The 24,289-nt window shown below is 44.4% G+C and overlaps 1 protein-coding gene across 4 annotated transcripts in view; it reads right to left on the bottom strand.

The window, feature by feature from the left end:
- LOC137346255 (collagen alpha-1(XXVIII) chain-like) overlaps positions 1 to 24,289 on the bottom strand; it is a 311,231-nt gene that overhangs the window by 236,342 nt on the left and 50,600 nt on the right. For all 4 annotated transcript variants that reach the window (XR_010968689.1, XR_010968688.1, XR_010968690.1 and 1 more), the window contains exon 11: positions 19,111 to 19,164. Coding sequence is in view for 1 of the 4 variants with exons in the window: in XM_068009727.1 (XP_067865828.1) it covers positions 19,111 to 19,164 (54 nt within the window). In the remaining 3 variants the exon portion in view is untranslated. The remainder of the gene's footprint in view (positions 1 to 19,110; positions 19,165 to 24,289) is intronic.

Below are 24,289 nucleotides of genomic sequence, written 5' to 3'. Positions count from 1 at the left end.
AGAATTGCAGGGCTACTGGCAAAGGCACGGGAGTGGAACTAGCTAAGTTGCTCTCACAGAGAGCCAGAACAGACATGATGGACCAAATGGTCTCCTTCTGTGCTGTAACCATTCTATAATTCTCTATGATTCTACAAATGAAGCCAAGGTGAAGGAAGATGGGGAGACCATCATATTTACCGATATGTGAGGTACTGTTTGCACCATACTGGTCATGATGGCTATCAAGAACTGAAGTAATTGTTTAAAAATGGAATGAAAATTCTGTTCAGTGATTCCGTGGAATACAAGAGCCAAATCCCTGTCACCCCTGAAACCCAACCCCGGGGAGGTGCCCAAAAGGTTGCCATTCAATACATACAATAGTCTGGGATGTAGAATATCAGGCCCTGGGGACTTATCAACTTTCAGCCCCATTAATTTCTCCAATACCTTCTTACTAATACTAATTTCCTTCAGTTCCTCATTCCCTCTAATCCCTTGAATCTTTAATTCTGGGAGATTTCTTGTATCTCCCTCAGTGAAGACAGGGCACAAAGTAATCATTAAGCTTCTCTGCAATTTCTCTATTCTCCATTATAAATTCTCCTGAAATAAAAACAAGAAATGCTGGAAATACTCAGCAGGTCTGGCAGCATCTGTGGAGAGAGAAGCAGAGTTAACGTTTCAGGTCAGTGACCCTTCTTCAGAACTGACAGATATAAGAAATGTAAAAAATTTTAAGCAAGTAAAGCGGGGGTGGGGCAAGAGATAACAAAAGAGAAGATTTGATGGGACAATATCACAGAATAGCTGACCAGAAGTCATGAGCCACGGCAAACAATATGTTAATGGTGTGCTGAAAGACAAAGCATTAGTACAGATAGGGTGTTAATGGACTGAAAACTGAACAGCCACAAGCACAAACATGAAAAAAACAGTGGGTAGGCACAGTAGAAACAAACTGAACAAACTAAAATAAATAAACACAAAAAAGAAAAAATAACTAAAAATTCTGCTGACTCTGCCTTAATGGACCTACATTTGTCTTAGCCAAACGTTTCCTTTTTACGTACCTGTAGAAGCTTTTACACTCCATTTTATATTTTTTGCTAGTCAACATTCATACTCTTTTCTCCCTTTCTTTATCAGTTTCTTCATCCTCCTTTGCTGTATTCTAAAATCCTCCCAATCCTCAGATTTACTACTAAAAGGTGCAGTCACATGGGATCAGAGGTGAGCTGGCAAGATGGATACAGAACTGGCTCGGTCATAGAAGACAGAGGGGATCTGTGGAAGGGTGTTTTTCTGAATGGAGGGATGTGACTAGTGGTGTTCTGCAGGGATCAGTGCTGGGACCTTTGCTGTTTGTCGTATATATAAATGATTTGGAGGAAAATGTAGCTGGTCTGATTAGTAAGTTTGTGGATGACACAAAGGTTGGTGGAGTTGCGGATAATGATGAGGATTGTCAGAGGATACAGCAGGATATAGATCGGTTGGAGACTTGGGTGGAGAAATGGCAGATGGAGTTTAATCCGGACAAATGTAAGGTAATGCATTTTGGAAGGTCTAATGCAGGTAGGAGGTATACAGTAAATGGCAGAACCCTTAGGAGTATTGACAGGCAGAGAGATCTGGGCGTACAGCTCCACAGGTCACTGAAAGTGGCAACGCAGGCGGATAAGGTAGTCAAGAAGGCATACGACATGCTTGCCTTCATCGGTCGAGGCATAGAGTATAAAAATTGGCAAGTCATGTTGCAGCTGTACAGGACCTTAGTTAGGCCACACTTAGAATATTGCGTGCAATTCTGGTCGCCACACTACCAGAAGGACGTGGAGGCTTTGGAGAGGGTACAGAGGAGGTTTACCAGGATGTTGCCTGGTCTGGAGGGCATTAGCTATGAGGAGAGGTTGGAAAAACTCGGATTGTTTTCACTGGAACGACGGAGGTGGAGGGGCGACATGATAGAGGTTTACAAAGTTATGAGCGGCATGGACAGAGTGGATAGTCAGAAGCTTTTTCCCAGGGTGGACGAGTCAGTTACTAGGGGACATAGGTTTAAGGTGCGAGGGGCAAAGTTTAGAGGGGATGTGCGGGGCAAGTTCTTTACACAGAGGGTGGTGAGTGCCTGGAACTTGCTGCCGGGGGAGGTGATGGAAGCAGATACGATAGCGACGTTTAAGAGCCATCTTGACAAATACATGAATAGGATGGGAATAGAGGGATACGGGCCCCGGAAGTGCAGAAGGTTTTAGTTTAGGCAGGCATCAAGATTGGCGAAGGCTTGGAGGGCCGAATGGCCTGTTCCTGTGCTGTACTGTTCTTTGTTTGTTCTTTATTTCTGGCAACTTTATAGGCCTTTTCTTTTAATCTTATACTATCCTTAACGTCCTTTGTTATCCACAGTTGACCACCTTTACTTTTGGGGTTTTTGTGCCTTGAAGGAATGTATAGTTGCTGCAAACTACGTAATATTTCTTTAAAGACTACCCATTGCCTATGTACTGTCATACCTTTAAATGTATTTTCTCAATCCGCCTCTGCCAATTTGCCCCTCATACTTTCATAATTTCCTTTGTTCAAATATAACACTTTGGCTTCAGATTGAACTACCTCACTTTCAAACATAATGTAAAATTCTATCATATTATGGCCACTCATCCCTACAGGTTCTTTTACAAGTTTATTAATTAGCCCTTTCTCATTACATTATACTGGATCTAAAATAGCCTGTTCTGTAGTCGGTTCTTCAAAATAGCTCTAGAAAACCATCCATAACACACTCCAGAAACTTGTCCTCCACAGCATTAGTGCTCATTAGGTTTACCCAGTCTATATGTAGATTGAGATCACCCATGATTACTGTATTACCCATGCCACATGCTTCTCTAATCTCCTGATTAATACCGTGCCCCACACCACCACTACTGTTTGGTGGCCTATAAACAATTCCAACCAATGTTTGTTGCCCCTTGCTGCTTTTAGCTCCACCCAAACAGATTCCCATTTTGTTCTTCCAATCTGAAATCCTCCCTTACTAATGTACTAATCCCATCCTTTATTATCAGGGCAACACCACCTCTTTTTCCTTTTTGCCTGTCCTTCCTAAATGTCAAAAATCCTTGAATATTCAGTTCCCAGTCTTGGTCATCCTATAGCCACATTTCCGTTATGGCAATGAGATCATACCCATTTACCTCTATTTCGGCCTTTAAATCATCTCCCTTGTTGCAAATGCTACATGCATTCAGGTAGAGTGCCCTTAACCTTGTCATCTTGACATTATTCTGCATTCTAAGCCTAGTTGATGCTCCCCTTTGTTTCACCTGCCTTCTAATGTCACTTGCTAATTTTCTACTTCCTGTTGCCAGCTTTACTTCCTTCCAATTTGAGCTACCCCTCAGCTTCCCATCCCCCAGACAGCTAATTTAAACCCTCCCAACAGCACTGGTAAATCTTCCCGCAAGGATATTAGTTCTGGTCCTGGGTGACACAGTGGCGCAGCGGTTAGCACCGCAGCCTCACAGCTCCAGCGACCCGGGTTCAATTCTGGGTACTGTCTACGTGGAGTTTGCAAGTTCTCCCTGTGACTGTGTGGGTTTCTGCCGGGTGCTCCGGTTTCCTCCCACAGCCAAAGACTTGCAGGGTTGAGAGGTAAATTGGCCATTGTAAATTGCCCCTAGTGTAGGTAGGTGGTAGGAGAATTGAGGGAAGATGGGGATGTGGTAGAGAATTTGGGATTAATGTAGGATTAGTATAAATGGGTGGTTGTTGGTCAGCACAGACTTCGTGGGCTGAAAGGCCTGTTTCAGTGCTGTATCTCTCTCTAAGGTGAAGCCCCATCCATCTTGTACAGGTCCCACCTGCCCCAGAACTGGCCCCAATACCTCAGAAATCTGATGCCCTCCCTCCTACATCAATTCTCCAGCTACACGTTCAATCGATCGATGCTCACTAGCACATAGCACTGGGAGTAATCCTGAGATTACTGCTTTGGAGGTCCAGCTTTTTCATTTTCTTCCTAACTCCCTAAAATCTGCTTTCAGGACCTCATCCCTCTTCCTAACTATGTCATTGGTACCAATGTGGACCACGACCTTTGGCTGTTCACCCTCCCCCAGAAGGATGTCCTGCAGCCACTCCTGGACATCGTTTCCCTGGCATCAGGGAGGCAACACATCATCCTGGAGTCACATTTACTGCCACAGAAATGCCTGTCTGATTCCCTGACTATCAAATCCCTTATCACTATTGCTCTTCCACTCTTCTTCCTCCCTGCCTGTGCAGCTGAGCCACCTGTGGTGCCACAGAATTTGCTCTGGCTGCACTTCTCCGAGGAACCATCGCCCTCACCAGTATACAAAATGGAAAACTGATTAGCAAGCAAGATAGACTCAGGGGACTCGTGCACTGTCTGCCTGGTTCTCTTAGACTGCCCGGCAGTCACCCATACCCTCTCTCTCTGCATGCTCCTAATCTGCAGTGTGACCACCTCCCTAAACGTGCTATCCATATAGTCCTCTGCCTCGCAGATGCACAACAGTGACTCCAGCCACCGCTCAACTTCCAAAACCCAGAGCTCAAGCTTCTGCAGCCAGTGACACTTTCTGCAGATGTGTTCGTCAGGACACATGATGCATACATGACTTCCCACAAACTGCAGGATATACATTCCACATGGCCGAGTTGACCTGCCATAACGTAACTTTAAAAATGTTTTATTACAATGAGAAGTAAAATAACTCACCAGTTACTCACCAATCAGCTTCTTCCGAAGAAACAGGCAGCTACTGGAGGCTGAAAAAAGGTAGATGAAAGAAAGAAAGGAGCTCCTCCCTCACGCACCAAACTCCCACTTTTCACTCTGTATACGCAAATTTATTTTCTTCTCAATTTATAGTGCCCCTCCTTACTGAACTCCCTCAATTACCAAACTCCCTTCTCAACACTCTGTGCCCTCCAACAGCACTCACTGCAGACAAGCAGCACTGAGAGTCTCCTGAATTTATACTCTGAAAACAATGCTGTGTCAGCTCTGCTACAGCTCAGAAACCAGTTTAAACTAGCTACCTAATTTACTATCTACAGATACTCTCAGAGTGTTAGTATACTCCTGTTTAAAACAGCAAGAAACCTAACTTACCTCTTAACTGAAACAGGAATTTCACTTAATTGCTAGATGTAAACAAAACCAAAACTAATCTTGAGTGATTAATCCTCAAAATTCACTCACTTACCAAACTCCCTTCTTCACACTCAGTGCAGACCAAATCAGCACATCCACAAATGCAGCACTGGAATCTCAGCCTAGATTGCTGTGGTCAAGTCCTCAAGCAGGACATGAATACGCAACCTTCTGACTCAAAGACAAGAGCGCTCCTAACTGAGCCACAGCTGTCACTGCTCTGTAGCATCATGGCCTTCAGGGTAGTCAGCGGTTGAATGATACCTTGGAAGTAACTGATACCAAGGTTACTGGAAAGACCAGGAAGGGTAACAATGATGCGTAGCACGCCAGAAGGTGCTGGAGCACAATAACTGATGTTGCAACTGCTTGCAACACTGGCACCTCCTTTATGAATGCCCTTGACTTAGCCACTCTAGAGGCTCAGTAAAAATGGTTAGAAACTGCTTAAGGAAAATTCTGAATGGGATGAACAATTTAGAACAAGGGAATTACAAGAGAACAGAGTTGTCATTACACAGCTGCATGATATAGTCAAGCATCTTGAGTCTAAAGCGATTAATAAAATTTTACAGGAAAACCATAATGCCTTCAACAAGGCCACATGTATTGTAATGTATTAATCTTGGTTGGTGGAACAGGCCAGGGAAAAGTACAGCATATTGCTGAGGGAAAGCTTCCCTCATGAGTGGCTGATTGACATTTAAGGGCTTTGTCCACCTACCAACTTAATTTGACAGAAAAATGATTGGCTAGAACAGGAAAATATTACCCTGCTGCAGGACAGTACAACACTCAGTCCACTGTTCCGTGTGGAAAACATAGGGGTGCTTAGGGGAGACCATTTAGTGGAGTATAGTAAGGCCCCAAGGTACATGGCCTAAGTGGATAGGATCATGTGAGTGGTCTGAGACCTTACAGCGTGCACTCAAGTCCGGGATACATCTATTTGTCCTTATGACATAGTAGAGCATGCAGCCACCACTTGTGGGTTTAAATAGGATCATGTGGCATGGAATTATACCATGAATGTGACCCCAGGGGAGCACTACCCAGTAAGATCATCATATCAGGGAACTGGTAAATATTGTGTTACGACTATGCACCGGGAATACCGGAATGGTAATCTGACCTGTTCTATTGCAATAGGAACATTTTGTTTCACTCCAGCCTGACCTGTAAAGATTGGAGTGAGTATGTTACTAAATATATTGTCACACTTACAAGAAGTGCGACAATAAAAAAATTACAGACTAAAACTGAAGAGTTATAAAAAGTGACTTTACCTTTTTAAAAAATGGACAATGCTACTAAAAATGGCCGTCAAAGGTAAATGATCTGGCCTTTGTACATTCCAACTGTCTGACAGGGACAAAGGAATACCTTTTGAACTGGGAGGGGTCAATTACACCCATCCTGAAACATTCCTGAACTGAATGGGTTCTTCTGAAACAAAGAAAGTGTGAAGTAGCCACATTCTAAGCCATTTTTGGTCACCACAGGGAGGCAGATTTACATCTCCCTGCAGAGACAAAGGTGTGAAACCATTTTTGACTTTAAAGGTAGATCCCTGAAGAGAGTGAGACAGCCAGAAAGAAGCCTAACCAAGAAGCTTGTTTCCAGCTAAGGGGCTGGGAGAAATCCAGCAAGTCAGAAGGGAAGCACCCTGCTGTAGAATTCTACATCTTTACCAAAGCAGAAGTGAATTAGAAGTGATCCATTGTCCTCAACTGAACTTTCAACCAAGACAGAAACCTCAGGCCTGCAATTAATGAGAACTTGACTTCCGAGATAATTCAACAGGTTTATCATGACCCCCCAAAACCTCCCCCACTTATAACCACTTAACCCTTTTCCTCACTATCTGTCTCTTATTGTGTGTGTGTGCATGTGTGTGAGTGAATGCCTGAGTGGATGCGGTTGCGATAATTTCAGGATAAGATTTATTGATTAATAAATAATTAATTTCCTGTTTTAAACCTACTAAAAAACCTGTCGCTGATTGTTTATTTGGCAAATAAAACACGAAGGGGTTAAACCCTAACAAAAGGCACTTGCTGCAGTCAGGTGGGATTTGAACAGTGGAAACCACTCAAACCCCTCACCACATGGCTGTAACAATATACTCACTAAATCAACTATTAGTGTGGAGGATGAACTAAAGGAGTAGTTGCACCTATACTATGCCACCCTTGCCTGAGCATTTCATATAGTGCAACATATTAATCAATCTCAAAAGCATTACTACACTCTGATCCAGAAGAATCATGAAATAAGGAAAGAACTAGCTAAGGTCAGGGATGATTCGTCTTGGTGGGATATTGGTATGAATATCCAGATCCATACCATGGATATGGATCATTGCCCCATGTTTTGTTCATTTCTCAGCTGATAATTGTGCTATATCTATTGATAGTAACCTGCCATGTTAATAGGCGGTGCAAGCAGTGAGAGTGGATCAAGCTGTTACAGAATACACCAGAGGAAGAAGACGTCTACAAAATGTAAGTGCCTGTGCTGTGACCCAAGATTTAAATGCATAGCCACTTGAGGATGGACTGTAAGAATATAAAGATCCTTGAACCTTTAAATATTTCCTGTATATTAGAATGCTCTATAAGGCCAGCCATTCTTCGAAGTAAAGTAGAAACTGCTGAGCATGACAAGCTGTCTTTCACAGGTAAGGGAGGCCAAGGATGAGCTGGGATATCCCTCTTAAAGGACAACAAGAACATTCTTTAAGTTGGTTTGGAGGTCCATGGGTGATTTAATTGAAGAGACACAACAAACTTTAATGAGCAAGGGCTAAGAGCTTGACCAAATTTACCAGAATGCTTTGAGAAGCTGTAAGCAGTGCTGATGGGTAAACTTCTTTTGAAACTAGCTAAATTGCTGAATTATGAGATGTTAACTTTGTTTTTCTAGACAACTGATAAAACAAACAATACAATCAGTATAAGCGGGGCCATGGGGCTATGAAGTGCAACATCTGCTGCTAGAGGACAGAAAATAGACCTTGAGAGTTCTTTACAACAGGACCACAAGTTAACAAGTTTTGTACAACATGTGCAGTGACCTAACGGTCTGCTGAACACTTCTACAAATTTTTATGAGTAACTCGAGGTCCAATAAGGTCAGCTAGCAGATAACAACAGTTGGTGGGCCCAAGAAAAATTGCCAGCTTAGCCAATTCAAGCATTTGCATCCATCTTCAGCCAGAAGTGCCGAGTTGACGATCCATCTCAGCCTCCTCCTGAAGTCCCCCAGCATCACTGATGCCAGTCTTCAGCCAATTCGATTCATTCTGTGTGATATCAAGAAATGACTGAAGGCAATGGATATTGCAAAGGCTATGGACCCTGACAACATTCCGGCAATAGTACTGAAGACCTGTGCTCCAGAACTTGTTGCGCCCTTAGCCAAGCTGTTCCAGCACAGCTACAACACTGGCAACTACCCGGCAATGTGGAAAATTGCCCAGGTATGTCCTGTACAATAAGCCGGACAATTCCAACCCGGCCAATTATCGCCCCATCAATCTACTCTCAATCATCAGTAAAGTGATGGAAGATGTTGTCGACACTGCTATCAAGTGGCACTTGCTTAACAATAACCTGGTTACTGATGCTCAGTTTGGGTCCGCCAAGGCCACTCAGCTCCTGACCTTATTACAGCCTTGGTTCAAACATAAGAACATAATAACAGAAGAAATAGGATCAGGAGTAGGCCATTGAGCCCCTCAAGCCTGCCCCACCATTCAATAAGAACATGGCTGATCTGTCCCAGGCCTCAACTCCTCTTTTGGGCCTGCTCTGCATAATCCTCGACTCCCCGGGATTTCAAAAATCTATCTCCCTCCTCCTAAATACATTTAGTGACCTAGCCTCCACAACTCTCTGAGGCAGAGAATTCCAGAGATTCACCACCCACTGAGAAGAAAAAATTCTTTGGCATCTCAGTTTTAAATATGTGCCCTCTTATTCTGTAACTATGTCCCCTAATTCGAGACTCCCCCACCAGTGAAAACATCTACCCTATGAAGCCCCCTTAGAATCTTATATGTTTCAATAAGATCACCCCTCATTCTTCTAAACTCTAATGAATAAGCTGTTCTTGATATCACCCCTTCATCCCAGGAATCAGCCTAGTGAACCTTTTCTGAACTGCCTCCAATGCTAGTATATCCTTCCTGAAATACGGGGACCAAAACTGTACACAGTACTCCAGGTGCGGCCTCACCAACACCCTGTACAGTTGTAACAAGACTTCCCTATTTTTAAACTCTAACCCCCTAACAATAAAGGCCAAAATTCCATTTGCCTTCCTAATTACTCGCTGCACCTGTGTGCTAACGTTTTGTGTTTCATGCACAAGAACAACCAAATCCCTCTGTACTGCAGTATTTTGTAGTCTTTCTCCATCTAAATGATAATCTGCCTTTTTATTCTTCCTACCAAAGTGCATGACCTCACACTTTCCCACATTGAACTCCATCTGCCAAGTTTTTGCCCATCTCACTTAACCTATCTATATCCCTTTGCAGATTCTTTGTGTCCTCATCACAACATGCCTTCCCACCTATTTTTGCATCGTCAGCAAATTTGGATACACTACACTCTGTCCCTTCCTCCAAGGCCTTAATATAGATAGTAAATAATTCAGGCCCTAGGACCGATCTTTGTGGCACCCCATTAGTTACGGCTTTCCAATCTGAAAAAGACCCATTAATCCCGATTCTCTGTCTTCTGTGTGTTATGCCAACACATTACCCCCAATACCCTGAGCTCTTATTTTGTGCAATAATCGTTTATGTGACACCTTATTGAACGCGTTCTGAAAATCCAAATACACTACATCTACCGGTTCCCCTTTATCCACTCTGCTTGTTATATCCTCAAAGAACAAATTTGTCAAACATGATTTCCCTTTCATAAAACCTGTTGACTCTGTTTGATTGCATTATGTTTTTCTAAATGTCCTGCTATTTCTTCCTTAATAATGGACTCTAGCATTTTCCCCAATGACAGATGTTAAGCTAACTGGTCTATAGTTTCCTGCTTTCTGTCTCCCTCCTTTCTTGAATAGGGACATCACATTAGCGGTTTTCCAATCTGCCGGTACCCGACTTGAATCCACTGGGTTTTGGTATATTATGACCAATGCCTCCATTATCTCTGCAGCCACTTCTGTTAAAACCCTTGGAAGCAGGCAATCAGGTCCTGGCGATTTGTCTGCCTTTAGTCCCATCAGTTTGTCCAGCACCTTTTCCCTCGTGATAGAGATTGTAAAAAGTTCCTCCCTTCCATTTACACCTTGCTCATCTATTATTTTTGGGACGTTTATAGTGTCCTCCACTGTGAAGACCAATGCAAAATATTGATTTAAATTATCTGCCATTTCCCTGTTCCCTGTTATTAATTCCCCAGTCTCATCCTCTAAGGGCCCCACACTTACTTTAGCTACTCTCTTCCTTTTTCTATATCCGTAGAAGCTCTTACTGTTTGTTTTTATATTTCTTGCCAATTTACTCTCAATCAATTTTCTCCCTCTTAGTTTTTTAGTCATCCACTGCTGGCTTCTAAAAAATTCCCAATCCTCTGGACTATCACTGGCTTTTGCCACTTTGTATGCCTTTGTTTTTGATTCGATACTCTCCTTAACTTCTTTTTGTTATCCACGGGTGGTTCATCGTTCTCATCGAGTCCTTCCTTTTGACCGGAATAAATGTTTGCTGAGTATTATGAAATAAAAGTCTGCCACTGCTCATCTACTGAATTTCCCTTTAGTCTATTTTCCCAGCCTGCTGTAGGCAACTCTTCCTTCATACCTCTGAAATTGCCCTTGTTTAAGTTGAAGACACTGTTTTGAGACCTGAGTTGCTTACCCTCAAACTGAATTTGAAATTCTACCAGGCTATGATCGCTTCCCCCTAGAGGATCCTTAACTACAAGATCTCTTATTAATCCTACCTCATTACACATTACCAAATCTAAAATAGCCTGTTCCTGGATAGGTTCTGCAACGCATTGTTCTAAGAAACAATCCCTGATGCACTCGACAAATTCGTTTTCCATGTTACCCTTGCCAATTTGATTTGTCCAGTCTATACACAGATTAAAATCACCCATGATAATTGTAGTGCCCTTCTTACACACTTCCTTTATTTCCTGATGAATACTTTGCCCTACAGACAGGCAACTCCTCGGGGGCCTATAGACCACTCCCACCCATGATTTCTTTCCCTTGCTATTCCTTATTTCCACCCAAACTGATTCTACATCACAATCTATTACACCTATATCATTACTCACAACTGCACCGATCCCTTCCTTTATCAACAATGCTATCCCACCTCCTTTTCCTTTCTGCCTATTCTTCCAGAACATTGAATATCCCTGAACATTGAGTTTCCAATCCTGGTCATCTTGGAACCACGTCTCTGTGATAGCCATCAAGTCATATTCATTTATTTCTATTTGTGCCGTCAGCTCATCGAGCTTGTTACAAACGCTATGTGCATTCAGATATAGCCTTAAGCTTTGACTTTTTCCATTTTTACTTACCCTGGTTCTAATTTCTGCTGTTCTCTTATGCTTGTATTCTCTGTCCCTTCCTGTCACACTCTGATTGATGTATGCCCCTTCACTACCCGGTACATCTACTCTCTCATTACTTTTCAACTTTTTAAACTTCCCTTCAATTGAACCCGCCCCCCACTATATAGTTTAAGCCTTATCTACAACCCTAGTCATACGATTCACCAGGACACTGGTCCCATCATGGTTCAAGTGAAGCCCATCCCAACGGAACTGCTCTCTCCTTCCCCAGTACTGGTGCCAGTGTCCCATGAATCGGAACCCATTTCTCCCACACCAATCCTTGAGCCACGCATTTACCTCTCTAATCTTATTTACCCTATGCCGATTTGCATATGGCTCAGGTGGTAATCCGGAGATTATTACCTTTGTGGTTCTGCTTTTTAATTTGGCCCCGAGTTGCTCATAGTCCCTCAGCAGAACCTCTTTCTTAGTATTACCCATATCGTTGTTACCTACGTGGACCACGACAACTGTATAACAGGTAAGGCAGATGAACTTAGAGCTTGGATTAGTACTTGGAAATATGATGTTGTTGCTATTACAGAGACTTGGTTGAGGGAAGGGCAGGATTGGCAGCTAAATGTTCCAGGATTTAGAAGCTTCAGGCGGGATAGAGGGGGATGTAAAAGGGGTGGGGGAGTTGCACTACTGGTTAAGGAGAATATCACAGCTGTACTGCAGGAGGACACCTCAGAGGGGTCATGCAGCGAGGCAATATGGGTGGAGCTCAGGAATAGGAAGGGTGCAGTCACGATGTTGGGGGTTTTCTACAGGCCTCCCAACAGCCAGCGGGAGGTAGAGGAGCATATATGTAAACAGATTTTGGAAAGATGTAAAGGTAACAGGGTTGTAATGGTGGGTGATTTTAACTTCCCCAATATTGACTGGGACCCACTTAGTGCTAGGGGCTTGGATGGGGCAGAATTTGTGAGGACCATCCAGGAGGGCATCTTGAAACAATATGTAGATAGTCCAACTAGGGATGGGGCCGTTCTGGACCAGCTATTGGGGAATGAGCCCGGCCAGGTGGTCGAAGTTTCAGTGGGGGAGCATTTCGGGAGCAGTGACCATAATTCCATAAGTTTTAAGGTACTTGTGGATAAGGATAAGAATAGTCCTCGGGTGAAGGTGCTAAATTGGGGGAAGGCTAATTATAACAATATTAGGCAGGAAATGAAGAATTTAGATTGGGGGTGGTTGTTTGAGGTTAAATCGACATCTGACATGTGGGAGTCTTTCAAACGTCAGCTGATTAGAATCCAGGACCAGCATGTTCCTGTGAGGAAGAAAGACAAGTTTGGCAAGTTTCAGGAAGCTTGGATAACACGGGATATTGTGAGCCTAGTCAAAAAGAAAAAGGAAGCATTTGTAAGGGCTGGAAGGCTAGGAACAGATGAAGCACTTGAGGAATATAAAGACAGTAGGAAGGAACTTAAGCAAGGAGCTAGGAGGGCTAAAATGGGTCATGAAAAGTCATTGGCAAACAGGATTAAGGAAAGTGGCAACGCAGGTGGATAAGGTAGTCAAGAAGGCATACGGCATGCTTGCCTCATCGGTCGGGGCATAGAGTATAAAAAGTGGCAAGTCATGTTGCAGCTGTACAGAACCTTAGTTAGGCCACACTTAGAATATTGCGTGCAATTCTGGTCGCCACACTACCAGAAGGACATGGAGGCTTTGGAGAGGGTACAGAGGAGGTTTACCAGGATGTTGCCTGGTCTGGAGGGCATTAGCTATGAAGAGAGGTTGGAAAAACTCGGATTGTTTTCACTGGAACGACGGAGGTGGAGGGGCGACATGATAGAGGTTTACAAAGTTATGAGCGGCATGGACAGAGTGCATAGTCAGAAGCTTTTTCCCAGGGTGTAAGAGTCAGTTACTAGGGGACATAGGTTTAAGGTGCGAGGGGCAAAGTTTAGAGGGGATGTGCGAGACAAGTTCTTTACACAGAGGGTGGTGAGTGCCTGGAACTTGCTGCCAGGGGAGGTGGTGGATGCAGATACGATAGCGACGTTTAAGAGACATCTTGACAAATATATGAATAGGAAGGGAATAGAGGGATATGGGCCCCGGAAGTGCAGAAGGTGTTAGTTTCGGCAGGCATCAAGATCGGCGCAGGCTTGGAGGGCCGAATGTCCTGTTCCTGTGCTGTACTGTTCTTTGTTCTTTGTTCTCCCACTCCAAGTTCCTCTCTAGCCTAGAAGAGACATCCTTAACCTTGGCACCAGGTAGGCAACACAGCCTTTGGGCTCTCTATCTTTTCTGCAGAGAACAGTATCTCTTCCCCTAACTATGCTGTCCCCTATTACTATTGCATTTCTCTTTTCTCCCCCCACTTGAATGACGCTCTGAACACGGTGCTGTGGTCAGTTCACTCATCCTCCCAGCAGTCTGTGCCCTCGTCCACACTGGGAGCAAGAACCTCGTACCTATTGGAGAAGGGCACTAGCTGAGGCTCCGCCAAAGCTAAATTCTGGATCCCCTGACCTGCCTCACTCGCAATCACACCCTCCTGTTTCTGACCACAGTCCAAATTTGATGTAATAAATCTAAGGGGTGTGACTGTCTCCTGAAACACAGTGTCTAGGTAACTCTCCCCCTCCCTGATGTGTCACAGTGTCTGCAGCTCGGACTCCAGCTCATCAACTCTGAGACAAAAGTCCTCGAGCAGCCAACACTTGCTGCAGATGTGGCCACCATGGATCGCACCGGTGTCCACCAGCTCAAACGTACTACAGCTGCAACACATCGCCCGCCCAGCCGTCTCTATTCTATTTAATTAATTAACTTGGATCTCAGTATTTTTTAAAAAATGAATTATTTAAGTGTAGTTGTAACCTGTAATAACGTCTCCTGATTTAAATCACTTGGCCAAAACAAAAGAGATACGGAAGAGACACTCGTTAGAGTCATACCTAGCACAAAGGAAGATGGCTGAGATTGTTGGAGGTCAGTCATCTCAGCTCCAGGACATCACTGCAGGAGTTCCTCAGGGTAGTGTCCTAGGCCCAACCATCTTACCAGCTCTCCTGTTATGTCACACTTCAATTTGTGTTGGTCAAGCAGGTCCACTGTTCCAGCTCTCGCCACCGCCGCTTCTGTTTTCTCTCTCTCTGGTCTCTGACTCTGTTCCTTTTGGCATGCTTTTTAAAGCTCTGCTCCCGCTTTGTTTTCTCTCTCTCTCTCTCTGGTTTCCGACTCTGTTCCTTTTGGCACTCTTTTTAAAGCTCTGCTCCTGCTGTGTTTTCTCTCTCTCTCTCTCTCTCTCTGGTCTCCCAGAGACAATGGACAATAGAGCTGAACTCAAGAGGTGAGGTGAGAGTGACTGCCCTTGACATCAAGCCAGCAATTGACTGAGTATGGCATCAAGGATCCCTAGAAAAACTGGAGTCAATGGGAATCTGGGGGAAAATTCTCCACTGGTTAGAGTCATACCTAGCACAAAGGAAGATGGCTGAGGTTGTTGGAGGTCAATCAACTCAGCTCCAGGACATCACTGCAGGAGTTCCTCAGGGTACTGTCCTAGGCCCAACCATCTTCAACTGCTTCATCAATGACCTTCCTTCCATCACAAGCTCAGAATTGGGGATGTTCGTGATGATTGCACAATGTTCAACACCATTCGCAACTCCTCAGATACAGACGCAGTCCATGTAGAAATGCATCAAGACCCAGAAAACATCCAGGCTTGTGCTGATAAGTGGCAAGTAACATTCGTGCCAGGCAATGAACATCTCCAACAAGAGAGAATCTAATGATCTCCCCTTGACATTCAATGGCATTACCATAACTGAATTTCCCACTACCAACATCCTGGGGGTTATCATTGACCAGAAACTGAACTGGAGTAGCCATATAAGTACTGTGACTACAAGAGCAGGTCAGAGGCTGGGAATCCTGGGGTGAGTAACTCACTTCCTGACTCCCCAAAGCCTGTCCACCATCTACAAGGCACAAGTCAGGAGTGTGATGGAATATTCTCTACTTGCCTGGATGGGTATTGCACCAACAACACTCAGAAGCTCGACACCATCCAGGACAAAGCAGCCTGCTTGATTCCCACTCCATTCACTCCCTGCACCACCAACGCACAGTGGCAGCAGTGTATAGCATCTACAAGATGCACTGCAAAAACGCACCAAGACTCCTTCGACAGCAACTTCCAAACCTATGACCTCTACCACCTAGAAGGACAAGGGCAGCAGATGCATGGCAACACTACCACCTGCAAGTTCCCCTCCAAGCCACACACCATCCTGACTTGGAATTATATCGCCATTCCCTCACTGTCACTGGGTCAAAATCCTGGAACTCCCTTCCTGACAGCACTGTTGGTGTACCTACCCCACATTGACTGCAGCGGTTCAAGAAGGCAGCTCACTACCATCTTCTCAAGGGAAATTAGTGATGGGCAATAAATGCTGGCTTAGCCAGTGATGCCCACATCCCATGAATGAATTTTTAAAAAGTCAAGCACCGGGGGAAGGCACCATGTAATAATGTTGATTTTTAATGTAAATTGACCAAAATATAAAAGTTCACCTAATTCTGTGTACCTGCATGTAATACCAAAAGACTTTTCAAAACAACCGGAAAGTTGCCTTTTCACAGTGTCATAAGAGTTTAGGTTTTTTTAAAACTAAGAAGTCAGTGTGCCTTTAAGACTGAGAAAAAGGACTTTCTGTGAACAGTGACTGCAGAGACTTGTTGTGGTATTTGAAGTGCAAACTGCAAGGCGATTTGCATCCAAGCAACCAGAAAGTTTTATGACTATCTTGTAACGTAGGTTGTTGTTGAAAAGTTAGTTTCATTTTTGTGTTGTTCAGTTACTGTTGGACACTGGCCAGATATAGCCCAGACAACTCTTTCTCTTGAAAAATAATTCTTCATGAAGTTAAAAGAACTTTGAAGGAGTTGCAAATTTAATGTATGGGAGCTAAAACCGTGATGCTGTTTATGCCTGAAGGGAAAGAGTAAGGCCCAGAGAAAGAGGAGTTGCTGGTCTTTGTGGTGAAAGGCTCCTTTGCTGAGAGGAAACCTGCATTGTTGAAGGTAACAAAATTCCTATTGTCTTCAGTCTCTGGAAAATCTCTGTCTCAAGTGAGAGTCCTGTGGCCTTTTGTATTTTTGGAAATTGCTGAAATCGTGGGCAAGTTTCTACTGTTGGACTGCTACTTTGAGGTCTAGGTGGACCTGTTGCTACAACCTGTTGCTGAAAGATCTGTGTGATGCCTGCTGCAGATGAATCACCTTGAACCCCTACCCATCACAGACTGTTTATCAAACTTGCCTGGAGAGACTTTGAGTGGCATGCAACTATTCGACTCTGGGACACCTCACTGATCAGGAAATACCCTACCAGAAGTTACAACCCAGTTATTGTTTTATTCCTAAGAAACTGTTGTAAAATCAACATATCTGTTTTTCCTGAATTTACGTGTGTGCATGAGGTTTAGGAAGATTAAGGAATTATAAAATCTTTTCATACATCTAGATTCATCTCATTATCGTTTAAAACTTGGTTTATTAATAAATAGTTAATTTTGTTGTTTAAGAAACCTGGTTTTGCGTGATTTATTCTGGGGGATAAACAAAGTGTTTAATTTGGCTAATTTCCAATAGGAGGGAAACTTTACTAATGTGCTATGACCTGTGGGGTAGTGGGACTGAATTAACAGTGCATTACTCCCACCTTGGTCACACAATAGATAAGCAAGAGGCATGGGATTCTGGCGGTGAGGCCCACAGCCCTGTATAAAACCGGCCATAGGAAACAGAGAGAAGGAAGAGAGTCCTCAGCGTACTGTGTAGCAGAAGCTCAGGCAAGGTGGATAATGTCAGTCATATAATAAAAGCAAAATACTGCAGATGCTGGAAATCTGAAATAAAAACAAGAAATGTTGCAAATACTCAGCAGGTCTGGCAGCATCTGTGGAGAGAGAAGCAGAGTTAACGTTTCAGGTCAGTGACCTTTCATCAGCCAAAGCTGCCTGGTCTTCTTACAGGCAGCCCACAAGCCATTTAAACATGTCAGAGGATCAGATAAGCAAATAAAAACAATGCAGAATTATTTTCTTCATTTCAATGACATGAGTATATATTGAAGGTTACTGACTGCCCTCCTGACTGCACTCCTTGAAGTAGATCACTGATTTTCTTTATTTGGACCCATATATTTGATGCAGATGGGAAATGAAGAAAGAGAGAAAGGATTTTTTAATTGGTCAACACTTAGCCTTCTATTCACTTAGGTTTATTCTCTGAAAGTTTGCTGTGATCCTACAATTATTCCAAATAAAGATCACAGTAAGGGTAGGTCCTAACATATCAGCATTTGTAAGCTCAACTCACTAAACTGAATGATTCAAAATGATTGTGTAAAAACACATCAACAACCTATTTCTCAGCCATCTTCTATGAAAATTATTTCATAAAAGCTATATTAAATAGTCACTTGCTAGTAACACGTCAGTATACGTCAATAAAAGCACTCTGAGCGGGTAATTTTGACTGTGCGAGGGTATTAAAATGGCGATAGCAAATCAAAAGCCCGTTTTACGTCAATACAAATAAAAATTGGGACAGATAAAATTGGCTGTTAATTTGCTATTGCCCATTTTACTTTAATCACACAAAGTGAAAATTACCTCCTTGGTATGCTACATTTGTAAAAATCTTTTCGAACAAAATCACAGAGCTCTCCGTGTTATAAGGTTATTCCTTCAAATTTTAAATATGACAACGCATGGCATCAGTTCAAACAACACCATTGCATCTCATTAAGTACTGCTCCAGGAAGACCCCTTTGTGTCAGTAATGGAGAAACACTCACCAAATGGTAAATTTAAGAACCAGAACCAGATTCACAACCCACACCACATACTTTGCGTTTGTATTCTTGTTAAATAAAGATCTTCATTGACAGGTTTTTGAATGAGCCTGTTAAATGTAAAATATTATACTGCCTTTATAGTTCTGGTCTACGCCAGCAGTACAAAACAGGCTCATAGTGAATTGACAGCCTATTTGTCACCGTGCCTGATCTTCTTTCCACTGAAGTTCACAGAACAATGGCTCAAACTCTTTTTGGAGACTATATTCCTCGTCTCACCGTCACTTTTACTTAGTTTGAAATTTAAAATCTTGACAATATTTTACAAGTCAATGGAAAGTAAAAACTAGTGTAGTGAAAAATTGTCTGCCAATTCACTGAGTCCTTTCCGTGCTCCTGGCATAAACCAATTTCACAACCTTTTTTATATTTTTAGTAGAGACAAAAATAAATACTTCTTAAAGAGAAAATCTCAATCAGCTAACCCACAGGCAATGGACATCTCTTACCTTTGAGCCTTGGACTCCATCAGGACCTTGCTCACCCGTCAGTCCAGGCGGCCCCTGTTGAAAAAGAACAATTAAAAAGTGATTTCATTTTGTTTCTTAATTCAATGCAATAATAAGGTCAATTTATTTAAGACTGTCTTTTGTTCAAGGATTTGGTCAATGTCGTATGCTAAATATTTACAGATACATGGATTAATTTTTATAGATTTAGGAATATTGAGAATTTTTAAAAATGGTTTTATTATGGTATTGTAAAAAATCACAGTACTATTGGTAAAAAATTTAATCTATAAAATATATTTGCATATAGTACTATATTAGGTAAATAAATGTTTGCATAATGCATTTTATGTTCTTCATTGTTATAAAACAATGAATACAATAATTTATTTGAGTTCAAAAGAATGGCACAATTACTAATGTCAAAGCTCCAAGTCAACCAAATCTGCGAGTTACTGACAAATTCACTGATGTATTGTTCTTCCCTAGAAACCAGTACCACAAACTACAGCTGCATCATGCCTGTATTTTCTGCACTATGGGTGCTGTTTCAGTTCCACTTCGGGTGCAGGCCATACTGTACGTCATAATGGTGAGGGCGTTAGCATGGGTGCAGGGAGTGTGTGGCAGAGGTATGCTGAGTAGGCAGATTTAGACGTCAATCACCATGCAATGCTGATTCAATGCCAGCGGTGTCATTTTGGAGCTCAACGCACCAGCTAACAGCCTCTCCTAATCTCATACAGCTAAATACATGTTCAGCAGCTGGAAGAATCTGCCACCAGTGCAATTTAAAAGGAATGACCCTTCTCCACCAATGTTACTTAAAGCGATCATTAACTACTTACAGGTTAGTTGCTGGTTGATTCCTTCCGGCTGTTGCTTTGATTCTACAAGTGTTTGGTACTTTCTATAGCTGTTTAAAGTTGCAGAAATCTACAGTAAGTGGTGTGGCACACGCTGAAGGAGTTTCTCCAGACTTCAAGGATTCTTTAAAAACTAGTTGCTCCCAAACATGGTGCATTAGTAACCATTCCCCTTGGAATACAGCATGATTGGAGAAAGATCAGAGACCATGCAGAGCAGAATAGGCTACTGGAAGAGAGAGGAGGCCACTCAGCAGGAGGCCACCTACTTAAATCACTGTGAGGAACAATGGGCTGAATTTTAACTGATCTGACCAGCAGGGCGCGGGTCAGTCAGAGACTTGGGGGGAACCCATCAGTTGGGATTCCCTTCCAATCTGTGAAGTTTTAACTCCACAGAGAAAGGAGAAATAGGGGCCTGGTGGGGAGGGGGGAGGTCAAAGACATTGGGGGGGGGGGGGGTGGTCACTGAGAAGCCTTTGTGACTGGCACCCCTCCAGGTAGGCCTCTGGATGCAGAGGGTAAGTGTAAAGGCACTTACCTCCTGAATCCACCAAGACCTTGCCTTGAGGAAGCTGTCAGGTCCCCCATGGTCTGGGAAACCTGGCCAGCAGCAGTTAAATTCCAAAAGCTGAATGACGATGAGACTTGCAGCCTTATTATCATATTTAAAGTTCCAACCCACCTCCTTGGAACGTGTTGATTGCCCACACATGTTCCAGCTTCAGTTAAAACTAGATATGGGTGGGTTGGAGGCAGGTTTGGGTTGGGCAACAGATTTCTGACACCTTAAACCCCCACCCAATCCAAACCCGCTTGTGTCGTCAGTTAAAATTCAGCCCAATGTGTCAGACATCTGCACTTCAGAAAGGACATCCTCGCTGAAATCTCCAATCTCCCACAGGAACAAGTGCAATCTCAGGGAAGGACAAGGTCCACATTGCTAGTGGAACATTAATAGGTCAGGCTCTTTCCAGGCTGAAGCAGGCAAATCTCCCAGTTCACCGTCCATTGTGTAAGGAGGTCACTGCGGCTCTGTGTGCAAAAAGAGCTTATTACATTTCATTCTCTCTTGCCAGTCCGCTGTTCCCATTGTATTTCAGCCACCATGGCAAGCCAAATGGTGGCTGCTGAAAGACAAGGACTATCTGCCGACAACAAGGCTCATGATTCTGGTTCAAAACCCAGGCACACGTGCGCAGCATGCTTAAAATGAGAGCCCTGCTGCCACAAGAAATCTGATTGAACAGGCCACTGGCCATTTGAATCAACAGTTCCACTGCATGGACTGCTCTGGAGAAGCCTCCAGTACTCAGCTGAGCGGGCCTCAAGATTCCTAATGATCTGCTGCATGTTGCACAGCCTCGCCATCATGAGGGGTCAGCCCCTGCCAACAGCTGTCAGGCGAGAAACTGAGGAACAGGAGTATGAGGAGGAGGAGGAGGACATGGAAGAGGAAGAGGCTGCAAACAAGGCAGCCCCTTTCTGCCAGGATTTACATGAAGAACTAATTCAAGTGTGATACCAGAAAACTCGACCCTAATTGCCACACTCCTTACCTTCCCTCTCTCATTGACCGTCACATTGTCCACTTGGCCACAATCCAAAATAAAAGACAACACGAAATAAACATTCTAAACCAAATTTATAAATTTAACAATACCATATTACATTCAAACTTATAGTAATCATCCTTGTGCTTGTCTTCCTTGTGCCTTTACCTGTCCTAGTGCTTCTACGCAAGGCTACCCTAGTGGCTGCAGCATGGCTGGTGAAAGGCTGCTGATTTTCAGTGGAGGAGACTGCAGGTGGACTTGGAGGATGACCTTGAGCGGTTCTGAGCCTGGAAGACCCAGCTGCAGACTGCACCATCACAGTCTGGGCTGGCTGGCTAACAGACAACAGCAAGAGCATTGGAGAAGTGGCAGGGGCAGGAGGATGAATATTGTGAGAGGACAGAAGGTTTGTGCTCCATTGACAATCCCCTCAGCGATCATAATAATCTGTTAGACTGATTGCTGGACTACTGTGACACCCTGCAAGCTCCTTTGCACACTGTAGTACACAATCACAATGGCAGCACACTGACCTTGCATGGCAACAGTCTGAGTTTCCGCTGTAGCACTTCAAGTAGCTGCTGGTTGCGTTGTAAAGGAAGCTGAGACATCAGCCATCAGTCACTGCATCATGGTTGAGTCCGCAAGTGTGCAAACATAGTTGCCTACCATTTCCATGCTGGAAAGGATGGGCTTAAAGCTGTGTGCAAAGCCCTGTGCCAAGCTGATGCTGGATTCCTCTATGCTCCTTGACATTGACTGCAGGCTTTCTGGCAGGTCTGCCAAAGCACCAAGCATTTAGCTGCACGTACCCATCAGTGTCCTTCTGTAGGCTGCCCCGTATATGAGCTCATCTCTCCTGCAGAGGAACTCATGTGAGATCTTGCCCTTGGGCAAGCTAGTACCTGTGCTATCCCTGCCCCCTGTCCTGGCTGTGGGCCACTCATGCCAGCTGTCTCACCGGACAGAGTCCGCTGCTGATCTCGGCAACGGGCGAAAAAAATGGCAACCTGCACGCATGGGCTGCACACTGCGATCTTGCATGTGGTAGCTCATTAGCATGCCCAGGTCAGCCCACACTCCCCAATCACATGGGAGGGTGTGGGCTGTGCAAAGCCGTGAAAGGCGTCAGCTGACAAGTCAGCAGGTGCTGGCCCCATATTTAAATGGCAGTCAGCCCTGCAGACAGCCTCTTTCACTTTGAAACCTTTGCTACTGGAACAGACCAGCCAGCAGTGAAGTGTGAAGAGCCCCAGCTGCCAAGGAAGTACCCCTGCAAGGCAACGGAGATGTCGGAGATGCGAGGAAGGGTGGCCTCACGGTCTAGTGATGCCTCCCTACTCACTCTCCTCCAGGCTGCGAGGGAAAGACAGGAGATCCTTTTCCCCAGCAATGGTAAGAAGTTTGCTTAGCCTGGCTAAGCAAACCTGGATGGAGATAGCAGAGGAGGTAAACTGCCGTGGGGTCACCCGCCAAGACTGCGTCCTGTGCCGCAAGAGGGTGAACAATCTCATGCACTCGGCACAGGTAAGTGGCACTTTGTTGTATGTCTCTGTTTGACCTGGGTGTCCCCCTACAAAGAGTGGCACATGCATGCTACTGCCATGTTAACGACAGGGAGGTCGGGTGGGGAGGATTGATGCCACGAGTGGCTGCACGTGTGAAAGAACTCACTTTCGTTTGCTGTTCAGACGATGACACCTACATGATAGGCTGAGTCCATATTACTGACAGAGCTTCCCCCCCACCCCCACACCACCACCTTTTGTTTTAGCACCCCTGTTGTGACATGCATCATGTTGTTGTTTGACAATGTGCAACATCTGTATCCTTGATCTTCCAGGTGAAGAGAGCCCACAATTTGAGGGAGGTCTCCATGACCAATGAAGGGGTGCCAGACATTAGACCACTGAGAGAGGCTGAAGAGGAGGCCCTGGAGCTAGCTGGCAGCTAGGGAGGATGGGCTGTTTCGGACATGAAGCTTGGGGTCCCAGGTGAACATACAACACTTTGACAAACACAATGATGTCTCAAAACATTTCATTTTTGAACACAATGCTGTCATATTTGTGACATGTGCACCATAAAACCTAAAACTGTGTTCGTCACATTGTATCTTGCAGGGCGACGCTCAGAGTCGGCATTGGAGTTCCTGGAGACTTCCAACACCTCTGAGGAAGAAAGAACCTTAGAGCAGGCAGCATCCCATGACACTCCCGCACCTTCCACCAGCGCAGATACACTCAAATCGGTGGGAATCCGTTCGGCTTTAGAGACTGGGTCACAAACTGGTGAGAGCATCACATACATGCCCAAGCAGTTGGATGAGGCTGAGAAAGGCAACGTTTCTGACAGTCGGAGGACTGTGGATGGCCAGGCCCATGCTCAGCTCCAGGCTGACAATGACCCTCTGGTGTCGACAGCACAGGGCATGTTGGAGTTTCAGGGACAGATAAGGCAACATCTGGCGGAGATGCCACAGGCCATGCACAGCTTTGAGCGAATGATGGGGGAGTACATCCAGGCCATGACAGTTGCTATGTCCCAGGCATATGAGTGCATGGCTTCCTCCATGGAGAGGTTGGCGACCCTCATGGGGAGCCACATTTCACAGATGCACGCCGAACTGCAAACCTTCCCCTCAGCCATGAGCTGGACACAGCAGTGGCTAGGCAAGAGAGGGACCAGGGGCCTGGAGAGTGTCTCTGCTACTGGCCCTTTTCAGGAGAGCTACGAGCCTTGGGAGGGAGGAGGCGA

This window comes from Heterodontus francisci, chromosome 2 (assembly GCF_036365525.1).
Source record: "Heterodontus francisci isolate sHetFra1 chromosome 2, sHetFra1.hap1, whole genome shotgun sequence".
NCBI classification, from domain to species: domain Eukaryota; kingdom Metazoa; phylum Chordata; class Chondrichthyes; order Heterodontiformes; family Heterodontidae; genus Heterodontus; species Heterodontus francisci.
The sequence above is the reverse complement of the archived record's forward strand: the minus strand, read 5'-3'. Positions and strand labels throughout refer to the sequence as shown.